The sequence below is a fragment of the Macaca fascicularis genome, chromosome 3 (assembly GCF_037993035.2).
Source record: "Macaca fascicularis isolate 582-1 chromosome 3, T2T-MFA8v1.1".
NCBI lineage: Eukaryota > Metazoa > Chordata > Mammalia > Primates > Cercopithecidae > Macaca > Macaca fascicularis.
This window is the reverse complement of record NC_088377.1, coordinates 84,677,991-84,690,011: the sequence shown is the minus strand read 5'-3', so window position 1 is coordinate 84,690,011 and position 12,021 is coordinate 84,677,991. Positions and strand designations below refer to the sequence as shown.

The following is a 12,021-nucleotide window of genomic DNA, read 5'->3' as shown; positions in this document are numbered from 1 at the left end:
TGGATCACAAGGTCAGGAGTTCGAGACCAGCCCGACTCACGTGGTGAAACCCCATCTCTACTAGAAATACAAAAATTAGCCAGGTGTGGTAGCGCGTGCCTGTAGTCCCAGCTACTCCGAAGGCTGAGGCAGGAGAATCGCTTGAACCCAGGAGGTGGAAGTTGCAGTGAGCCAAGATCGTGCCAAGGTACTCCAGCCTGGGTGGCATAGTGAGACTCCGTCTCAAAAAAAAAAAAATTATTCAATGACACTTGCTAAAACACAGACAGTCTGTATGTGGGACCATAGCTATGGCATAGGAACCCCAGCAGTGGCAGTGGAGTTGTGCTATTGAGGGGAGAGGCTGGACTCAGCTCCTAACAGAAGGAGGGTAGTGAGGGTCAGTGGATGGAAAATTTCTGAGAGGAAACATAGGGGTAAGGGGATTCTGGCCAACTGACCTAGCACGATTCTTGCTGAAGACAAGTCTAGGTGATCAGGCCTCCCCTGGGGGCTGGTGGAGGGTGAGGAACCTGATCAGATAGGAGGGGGATAGGATATTGAGGGTGGGGTGTTCCTGCTAAAACTGGATTTTATAAGGAAGTGCACCACTGGGCCTAGGAGAAGTTTCAGAGCCTGGCTGAAATTTGGTCAAGCAGAGAAAATGTGTCAGACCCCACACATCTGATGCCTCTCCTGTAGGTTCAGATCCATCCCTCACTGAGTGGCCTGGACGTCCTCCTGGGGATTTGGTCTCCCACCCTGCAACGGGGGCAACTGTGCACGTAGCTTCAGGTCCTGCCCAACAGCCACTGTCACCAGTGCTGCAAGGATGAGCTCCTGCCATCAGCCCTTACCCCCCAGGGCATTCACGCCAGCTGTTTCTTCTCTCAGCAGTTTCTCCTGATCGTAAACATAATCGATTATGGAAAATATGGAGAAACACAAAAATGCACAAGGGAGAAAATGAAAAGCATTTATCTGCAATCCTACCATCCCACAAAAAAGCTATCATGAACATTTTGTTCCTTCCAGTTTCTTAAGTGTGTGTGTCTGTATTTTTTAAATAAAGTTGATGATACACAGGCAGTTTGGTTGCTCGTTGTTTTTTTTTTTTTTTTTGCTTGCAAATATATCATAAACATTTTCTTATAGTATTAAATACTTATCATAAATATGATTTTTTGGTCCTTATTTTACTTTATAAGTTCTGGGATACAGGTGCAGAACGTGCAGGTTTGTTACGTAGGTATACATGTGCCATGATGGTTTGCTGCACCCATCAACCCGTCATCTAGGTTTTAAGCCCCGTATGCATTAGGTATTTGTCCTAATGCTCTCTCTTCCCTTTCCCCCACTCCCTGACAGGCCTCCATGTGTGATGTTCCCCTCCCTGTGTCCATGTATGCTCATTGTTCAACTTCTACTTGTGAGTGAGAACATGCGGTATTTGGTTTTCTGTTCCTGTGTTAGTTTGCTGAGGATGATGGTTTCCAGCTTCATCCATGTCCCTGCAAAGGACATGAACTCATTCTTTTTTATGGTGGCAAAAAATATGATTTTAAAAAATCATTATATAGATTTCCAGCCTAAAGAGAAACCATTTACTTAACCTCCATTGATATTTAGTTTATTTCTGTTATGTTTAAATGAAGCAAATCATGGACAGAGCTTTTGGTCATGAAAGTACGTTTACTTCTCTGATGGTTTTGTGTAGTGGAATCCAGAGAGTCAAGTGTCTGCCTGAGTGTGTGCAGCCTGTTAGGGTTGTTATGCTCATCGCCCACTGGGCTCACCAGGTGGGGAACATGACATTGCCTGCCTGAGTCAGCGTGGGACACGCCTCTATTCCAGTTTCCTAATACCTGGCAGCACAGTTGTCTCCTCTAATAGGTACACCCAGAAGCCTCCCAGTTCGGTCTCTCTCTCTTTTTATTGAGTGCTGCTTTTGTTCTTCTCTTCTTAAATATTTAAGCTTGAATTAAAAAATAAAAGCAACATCCACACATGATACAAAAATCAAGTCCTCCAAGATGTTTGCCATTTTGTATTTCCTTCTAGAAAAACAATTTGGGTGTGCACCAGAGATTAATGCAAATAGTTTATCATTTTGTCGTCCATGCTCTTTTCACTAGGTGACAGACTTTAGAAATCTTGGAGTAATTTCTAAGTGGCTGGATGGCCTCCCGCTGCAGGAGGGAGGGAGGGATGTGACTTCAACACTGGCTTGTTGGTTGGTGGGGACTTTTATTTCTAGAAGTTGGTCTCATGTCTACTGGTGTCGTGAACATCCTTTTTTCACAAATGTCTTACTACATCTTACGAGGATAGCCTGGGGTATTTCTTTGTACTGGAATTGCTGGATTAAATGGTGTATCTGTTTTAATTTCGGATAGCTGTTGCCAAATTGTTCTCTCTCAAGCACTTGCTGTGCTCGCTCCCACCACCGATGCACCTGAGCCTTGGTTTCCTTAATGGAGTCAGCTCTGTGTTTTAGCATGGTTTAAAAAATCACTGGTATGCTCAATGCTTAATGTCTTTTCTTCTCTGTTTCTGATCCACCTAGGGGCTCTCCTACCCCATCTCCTGGGCATTTTGTTTAAACATGGCTAGGAATTTTTAAAAAATATAACTTCTACCATATCTATCTGAATTTAATGAAGATAAAATTTCAGCTTGTTTGGGCCACACTTTTTGAAACTGATTGCAATAATGTTTTACTTAATTCTGTTGCATTTTTTGGATCTACAATAGTATGTTTTTCAAATCGTGATAATTTTGCTTTCTCTTTTTCATCCTATGTTAAATGATTGCAGTAGGGTGGGCATTCTTTTTTGTTCTGGCTATAATAGTTAAATAGGGTTTTACTACTAATTGTGATGCTTTGGGTTAGGAGTAATAGTATATGGCTAATTATTTCAAGAAAGTGATCCCTTTGAGTTAGCTTTTGGATTTTTTCTTTTGATAAGTGGATGTTGAATTTTAGAAAATACTCTTGAGTAGGTATTAAGATGCTTAGCCTGGTGGTTCCCCCTCTGACTGTTAATATGGTCAGTGATATCACTGCATCCTCCAGGATTCTTTTGACATTGTAGGAGCCTCACCTTCCTGTCCATCCCTGTGGCCTTGGGCTCCTCCTGGTACACTTTCGGAGATGTGTGTATCATCTACTCACTGAAGGACAGCCACTTTCCTGTCAATGTGTTGGCCATTCTCGTGGCTGCCCGTCACAGCCCAGGACTGTGATTTATGACTGTGGAGGACAGTCAGTAACCCAGGACATAGCAGGTGAGCTGACAGGCAGAAGATGCTGGGTGGTGACAGGGTTTGGAGGTGTGACTGACCTGAGGGTGGACCAGCGTCTATCACTCCTGACTTGAGGGAGGATCCATGTCCCTTAGCACCAACCGGAAAATGGACCTGTGTTCATCAGCCCCGACCACAGGGAGGATCTGTGTTCCTCAGTCCCTGATCTGAGGGAGAACTCGTGTCCATCAGCCCCTGAACTGAGAGTGGACCTGGATCCATCATTCCCTGACCTGAGGGTGGACCTGTGTCCATCATTCCCTGATCTCAAGGTAGACCTGTGTCCATCATTTTCTCACCTGAGGGTGGACCTTTGTCCATCGGCCCTGACCACAGGGAGGATCTGTGTCCCTCAGTCCCTGACTTGAGGGTGAACCTGTGTCCTTCAGTCCCTGACCTGAGGGTGAACTTGTGTGGATCTGCCCCAACTGGAGGGTGGACCCATGTCCATCCACCCCGACTTAAGGCTGGACATGTGTCCGTCAGCCCTGACCTCAAGGTGGATCTGTGTCCATCAACCTTTCACGTGAACTCTCAGAACTATCAGACCAGGGAGCAGTTGATACTGACCATTGGTCTTCTGAACAAGCCCAACCTCAGGTAAATAACCAGTGACCGGCAGGAGACTCAAGTCAAGGTCTGCTTGTCTGGGGTTGTAGCCTGAATGGGCAATGAAAAAGCTACTGGGTGCAGCAGAGATTTGCACTGGCAAGGACTCTGAGCATGGTTTCCTCATCTCCAGCTTCAGGACAAAGTTTCCGCTTGAATATGGAGGTTTTTACCTGGAATCATCCCTTTCAATGGAATCATACAGTATGTGACCTCTGAAGTTGGCTTTTTCTTCATCTAGCATTATGCCCTTGGGATCCATCCAAGTTGTGTGTGTTAATAGGGCCTTCCTTTCATTGCTAAATAGTCCTTCATGGTATGGATAGACCACTGTTTGTTCAGCCATTTGCTTGTTGAAGGACATTTCTGTTTCCAGTATTTAACTTTCACAAATAAAGGTGCCATAAACATTGCTGTGTGAAATTTTGTGTGCACATACACGTTAACTCTTCTAGGATAGATGCCCAGATGTGTGATTGATGGGTCATGTTTAGATTTTTTTTCATAAACTGCCGAACTGTTTTCCAGAGTGTCTATTTTATATCCGCATCCCCAGTGTATGAAGGATCCAGTTCCTCTGCATCCTCACCAGCATTTGGTGTTCTCTCTCTCTCTCTCTCTCTTAAATATAGCTATTCTAATAAGTATGTTGTGATACTTCACTGTGATTTTATTTTTGCATTTCACTGATGGCTACGGATGTTGAGCATCTTTTCATGTGCTCATTTTTTATCCATATGTTCTCTTGCCTTTTGGTGAACTGTCTGTTCATGTCTTTTGTCTGCTTTCTAATTGGATTATTTGATTTTTTTTGTGCTGTTCATTTTCGAGAGTTCATGGTATATTCTAGAAATGATTCTTTTGTTAGAGATGTGGTTTGCAATTATTTTCTCCCAGTCTGTAGCTTGTCTTTTCATAGAACAGATGTTTTCAGTTTTGAAGATAACCAATGTATTGATTTTTCTCTTTTATGATTCATGTTTTTGGTGTCATATCTAAAAACCTTTTACATAGCCCAAGTCCCCAAATTTTGACATACATTTTACTCTAAGAATCTTACAGTTTTACATTTAATAGTTAAATCTATGATCCATTTTGAGTTCATTTTTTATAAGGTGTGAGTTTCACTTATTTTTTAGATTTTATTTTTGCTTATGGATGTCTGGTTGCTCCAGCACCATTTGCTGAGAAGCTATCCCTCCTTCATTGAATTGCTTTTGAACTTCTGTCAAAAGTCAGTTGGCCATACTTATGTGAGGCTATTTCTGGGTTCTCTATTCTGTTCCATTTATCTATTTATCTGTCTGTCTGCCAACACCATACTGTCTTGATTAATGTAGTTGTATAAGTCTTAAAATCAGGTACAGTGATTCTTCTTACTTTATTGTTTTAAAGAAAAGTGGGCTATTCTAGTCCCTTTTCCTTTCTGTTTGCATGAATGTGGTATGCCTCTTCATTTGTTCAGATTTTCTTTGATTCCTTTCATCAGCATTGTGAGGTGTTCAGCATACGAGATCTCGCCATGTTTTGTTAGATTTACATCTTGTATTTCATTTTTCTCAGTGATTATAAATGATACTACATTTTAATATTGGTCTTCCTTTTTACATCACTAGTATAAAGAAGTACCATTTTTTTATGTTTATCTTTTATACTGTCACCTTGTGGAACTCACTAATTTGTTCTAGGAGATTTATATATATATATATGTGTGTGTGTGTGTGTGTGTATATATGTGTGTGTGTGTGTGTATATATATATATTCCTTGGGATTTTCCATGTAGATCATTATGTCATCTGAAACTAGAGACAATTTTCTTTCTTTCCCATCTGTATGCCGTTTACTTCCTTTGCCTTATTGCACTGACTGGGGTTTTTAGCACTATGTTGAATAGAAGTGGTGAGAACCAACATCATGTACTTTATCCAGATCATAGAAGGAATGCGTTCTGTCTTTCATGATTAAGTATGATGTTAGCTACAGGCATTTTGTAGATGTTCTTAATCAAGTTGGAGAAGTTCCCCCTCAATTCCTAGTTTTCTGATAATTTTTATCATGAATGGGTATTGAATTTTGTCAAATGATTTTTCTGTATCAATTGACTTTCCTCTTTAACCAGTTCATCTGGTGGTTACATTGATGTTCAAGTATTTAACCAGCCTTTCATCCCTATAATTGTTTATTCTATAAAATTCGAATTATATATTGCTGAATTTTATTTGCTAATATTTTGTTAGATTGTTTTATATCTACATCCATGAGGGATATTGGCCTGTAGTTTCCTCTTTTGTACTATCTTAGTTTTCTCTTTTGTACTATCTTTGTCTAGTGTTGGTATCAGGGTAATACTGACTTTATAAAGTGACTTGGGAAGTGTTGCTTCCTCTTCTATTTTCTGGAAGAGATTGGTTAAAACTGGTGCTAATTCTTTAAACATTTGCTAGAATTTGTCAGTGAAACCATCTGGGCATGGAGGTTACTTCTTCAGGAATTTTTAAATTATAAAGTCAATTTCTTTAGAAATTATAGGATTTTTCAATTTACCCTTTATGTTGGATGAGTTGTGGTAGTTGTGTTTCAAAGAATAGTTCATTTGATCTAAGTTGTCAAATTTATGTGTGTAGAGTTGTTTATAATATTCCTTCATTAACCTTTTGATGCCTGCACAGTATGTAGTAAAATTTCATTTTATTTCTAAATTTGTTAGTGTCTTTTCACTCCTATTTTTCAGCCTTGCAGTGATTTGCCAACTTTATTGATATTTTCAAAGAACCAGCTTTTGGTTTCATTGATTTTCTCTTTTTTTTTTTTTGTTTTCTTTTTATTGAATTCTTCTCTTTGTTATTTCCTTTCTACAGTTAGCTTTGAGTCTATTTTGCATTTCTTTTTCTAGTTTGTTAACATGGCAATTAAATTATCGATTTGAGACTTTTTCTTTTTTCTTATATAGGTATTTAGTACTATTAATTAGCTTTCAGCACTGCTTTAGCTGCATCCCGTAGATTTTGGCATATGTTCATTCAGATGAGTATATATATATGTCTGTATTTTTTTTCCTTGAGACTTCCCCTTTGACCTATGGCTTATTTAGAAATGCTTGGAAATTTTCCTGTTATCTAACTTACTAGTTTTAGTTTGACTCTGTTTTGGTCTGAGAGTACATGATGTGTATGATTTCAATTGTTTTAAATTTGTTGAGTTTTGTTTTATGGCCAAGGTCTCTTAATACATACTCTTGGGTACCTGAAAAGAATGTATTCTGCCATTGTTGCATGGAGTATTTTATAAATGTCAATTAGATCTTGTTGTTTGATGATGTCTTAGCTTATTTTATGTCTAGTTGTCCTACTGCTTGTTCAAGAGAGATGTTGACATCTCCAACTGTAATTGAGAATTTGTTTATTTCTCCTTAAATTCTCTCTCTCTTATTTTTTTCTTTTTTTTTTTTTTTTGACGGAATCTCTCTCTGTCAGCCAGGCTGGAATGCAGTGGCGCGATCTCAGCTCACTGCAACCTCTGCCTCCTGGGTTCGAGCAGTTCTCTGCCTCAGCCTCTCGAGTAGCTGGGATTACAGGCACCCTCCACCATGTCCAGCTAATTTTTGTATTTTTAGTAGAGGCGGAGTTTCACCATTTTGGCCAGGCTGGTCTTGAACTCCTAACCTTGTGATCCACCTGCCTTGGCCTCCCAAAGTGCTGGGATTACAGGCGTGAGCCACCGCGCCTAACTCTTTCTCCTTAAATTCTATCAGTTTTGGCTTCGTGTGATTGAAATTTCTATTGTTTTATGCATATACATTTAGGACTTCTATGTCTTCCTTTTACATTGACTCTTTAATCAGTTTGTAATGTCTCTCTCTATCCCCGGTAAATATTTTTTGCTCTGATATCTACTTTTTCTGTTACCACTACAGCCACTCCTACTTTCTTTAAAGTTTGCACGATGTATAATTTCTACTCTATTAATTTCAACCTACATATATTGCTATATTTGAAGTGAGTTTCTTTAGACAGCATATATTTGGATCATATTTGTTAAATCATTTAGTACAGCCTCTTTTAATTGGTATATTTAGAATATCTACACTTAATGCAATTATTGATATGTTATGGGTAAGTCTGCTGTTTAACTTATTTTTTGTTTTCTGTTTGTACCTTCTGTTTTTATTTCTGTTTTTTTTCCTATGTTGCTGTGGTTTATGTGAGCAATTTTTAGAATTCCATTTTGATTTATATATAGTGCGTCTTGTTGCATACAATTTTTTGTGGTTTATCTAGATATATATTATTTTTACATAACATTACAGCTTACTGATGTCAACATTTTAACAAGTTTAGTGTAGAAACCTTACCTCTCTTTAAGTCCCTTTATCCTTCCCCATTTATAACATAAATGTCACAAATATTTCCTCTATATATATCAGACAATTCATAATCTTTGGTTCCACCAGAAAACATGTAGAAAATTCAAGAGAAGAAGGAAAGTATATTGTATTTACCCACATTTTTATCCTTTCTGTTATTTGTCTTCGTGATGTTCCAACATTCCTTCTTTTACTATTTCCTTTTTTTTGTTTCAAGAATTTCTTTTTGCTATTCTTAGGTTGATTATAAAGTCTTTCAACTTTCCTTTATCTAAAAATATTATAATTTTTTTTCACTTCTGAAGTATAATTTTGCTAGATATTGAATTCTGGGTTGACGGTTCTTGAGCACTTGACAAATGTTTTCCCACTTTTTTCTGGCTTCCATGGTTTCTGAAGAAATGACACTATCATTCTAATTTCTTCCCCTCCCCCCAAAAAATCAGATATCAGTTTTCTCATGCTGCTTTCAAGAATTTCCCTTTGTCTTTTGTTCTTGGAAGTTAATTGTGATGTGTGTTGCCATCTGTTTCTTTGAGTTTGCCCTGTTTGAGATTTTCTCACTTACTTCAATCTGTAGATTTATATCTTTTGCCAAACTTGGGACATTTTCTGCTATTATTTCTTCTAATATTTGTCCAGTCTCATACCCTTTTTCTTCCTTCTGGGACTCTGATGACATGAATGAATGTTAAAGCTTTCATTTTAGTTCCACAGTTCCAAAGACTCTGTTTTTTTTTTTTTTTAAAGTCTGGTTTCTTTTCATTGTTCAGATTGGATAATTTCTGTGGCTCTGTCTTCTAGGTCAGGAATTCTTTACCCTGTGCACTTCAGTCTGCAGTTCAGCTCATCCATTGGATTTTAAATTTTGATTATTGTATTTTTCAGGTCTGTAATTTTTCAGGTCTGTAATTTTTATCTGTTCTTTCTTATGCTTTCTTTTATTCTGAGACTTTCTATAATTTGTTTCAGGTGTATCCATAATTACTTATTGAAGCATTTTTATAATGACTGCTTTAAAATTCTTGTCAGATAATTTTAACAGCTCTATCATCTTGAAGTTAGTATCTGTTGATTGTCTTTCTCATTCAAGTTGACATTTTTTAAAGTTTGATATTACGAATTTTTTTTTCTTCATATCCTAGACATTTGGGTATTATGTTGTGATACTCTGAACCCTATTGAAATCTCTTCAGACTTTACAGCATTGGGGCAGTGCAGGTGGAATTCCAGGTTTCCTACTCATCCTCCATGACAGCCTGGCATTTGGCACCAAGGTGACACCTGGCACCTTGTTACTGTTGAGTAGATATGAATGTTCAGATTCCTTGTTTGGCCTCCACTGACAATGCAAGTGGGAGCTCATTACCACTCAGTGGAGACAAACATCTCCACTCCCTATTCAAGTTTCTCTGGCACTGTGTCAGTGGGGCCTTGGGTGTGCCTCCTCACAGCCTAATAAAGATCAAAGTCGAGGCTCCCCACATGGTCTTTGCTGGCCTGGGTGGAGCTGGGGCCACAGATTTTTTTTTTTTAATGGTCTTTGGCTACAATAGGGTGGTATTGTCTAAAAGTTTTCTGTTTTGCTAGGTTGCCTTTTTTTTTTTGGCTGGAAAGAACAGGCTTTTGTGTGGGGGCCACTTTAAAAAAGTTTTTGGATGCCGGCTTCTCTGGTTTCTAGTCTGGGATAAATAAGGCAGAAAGAAACCCCAACGGACACCACCCACCCCACACTGTTTTCCTTTGAGTTGCAAGGTCCCTGAGATCACCTCCTTCTTTCCACCTTTCACAGTCTATGTGTTTATTTTGTATGTATTGTCAGTGTTTTTACCACTCAGTAGGAATAAAAACAAGTGTGTTCATTTCATCTTGTCTGGAACCGCATGGCTAGCCTGTTTTAATATTCTTATTTTCTTCTCAAGTGTGTTAAGTACCAGAGGTTCTGTTTGTGAAGCAGTGATAGTGAGCTGATGGCAAGTGGTTTTAAATTAGACTCTACTTTCCTTTTGGCAAATGGGTGCTTTCTTGAATCCCTCATGTGACATGTGGAAGCTGTGGAGGAGAGGCTCACTCTCTGTTCCCATCAGCCCTGGCCAGAGTGAGAGATTGGTGAAGCCACTCCTTTTGCCACCGTTTCTCTGTCTTAGAAGGAGGGGGTTGGACTCCTGCTCTTGTAACTCTGGGGCATCTCTTTCTGCATGTGTTGGGGTTTTATGAGTTTAGGAACCTGCTCTTACTGAGTGCTGTTCTCCGCACTGCACACGTGTTTAATCACGTAATCCTTGCTGCCATGCCATCACGCAGGGGCCATAAAACCCCCATTACAGGTGTGGGAACCCCAACACTGGCTGCTGAGATGACTCACCTGCCATCTCACCACCAGCAGGGCAGAGCCATGATTATTAAATGTCAGATTCCCAAACCCGACCCTACCCTGCAGCAGATCAGGCTGGAGGGAGAGTACAGGTGCTTTTCTTCAGTAAGTGGAGAATTTGATGATATTCCTTTATTTCCATGATGGCTCCAGCGGAGGGCGTTGAGAACAGCCTCAGAAAAACTCAGAAACCGCTCATCTTTTTCTACCAACGTTGTCTACACCACCCCGGGCACTCGTGTCAACAGGTACATCAGCCGCCTCTTAGAAGCCCGCCAGACAGAGCTGGAGATGGCAGACCTGAACTTCTTTACCCTGAAGTACAAACATGTCGAACGGGAGCAAAAGGTAAGCAACTCTGGTTTTCGGCTCCACTGGTGCTGCTTGCGAAGGCGCTGCGTGGCTGGAGGAAGCCTTCAGCCATGATGGATTGACTTCTCTCTTACACAGTACCACCAGCTTCAGGACGAGTATTTCACCAGCGCTGTTGTCCTCACCCTCATCCTGGCTGCCTTATTTGGCCTTGTCTACCTTCTAATATTCCCACAGTGAGTATTTCTGTCAACAAGGTGAGGAACTCAACAAGAAGTCCTGGTTTCTGGGGTTCGTGATTGTATTTCTGTTATGTGCTCAAGCTTCGTCTCCCACAGTTACTGTCCCAATGTGCTCAACATTTCAGGGAAGACATTAGCCAGCCATCATTTCCTCATTTTCTCGTGTCAGTAGTGTAACAAGCCTTGATGGCATATGGCATGGGACTGGTCACTTTCCATTTTTAAATTCTGAGTTTACTTAATTCTAAGACACCACATAGTTTCATGTTTTTTCATCTATGCAACATACACCATTGCTGTAATAATAGCTTTCGGCTGGGTGTAGTGGCTCATGCCTGTAACCCCGGCACTTTGGGAGGCTGAAGCAGGAGGATTATTTGAGGCCAGTAGTTCGAGACCAACCTGAGCAATATAGCAACACTCTATCTCTACAAAAAATAATAATAATAATAATAATTAGCCGGACATGGTAGCACTTGCTTGTTAGTCCCAGCTACTCAGGAAGCAGAGGCAGGAGGATGCCTTGAACTCAGGAGTCTAAGGCTGCAGTGAGCTATGATCTCACCACTACACTCCAGCCTGGATGACCTAGTGAGACCTTGTCTCTAAAAATAATAATAATAATAACAATAACTTTTGAGAAGAAACGGCACTGAATGAGCTCATTGGCTTCTAGATCTATGTTATTTTCAAAAACTTAAAATCAGGAAAAGTGGCCTCTTAAAAGGAAGAAAAACAGTAATTTAAATAACATTTAAACATCATATAAGTCAATGTGAGTTTGGCAGCTTTTATTTGTTTTTTATGTTTTTGCAAGAAAGACACCACTAGGTCT

The 12,021-nt window shown here is 39.7% G+C and overlaps 1 protein-coding gene across 2 annotated transcripts in view; it reads left to right on the top strand.

The window, feature by feature from the left end:
* The window catches only part of ADCY1 (adenylate cyclase 1), a 145,560-nt gene that overhangs the window by 94,856 nt on the left and 38,683 nt on the right, over positions 1–12,021 (top strand). The window contains exons 9-10 of one of the 2 annotated variants that reach the window (XM_005551302.5): positions 10,786–10,980; positions 11,083–11,180. In XM_005551302.5, the coding sequence (XP_005551359.4) occupies positions 10,786–10,980; positions 11,083–11,180 (293 nt within the window). Of the gene's footprint in view, positions 1–681; positions 1,069–10,785; positions 10,981–11,082; positions 11,181–12,021 lie in introns of those variants that run through there. The other variant, XM_045389098.2, reaches the window with a different exon arrangement.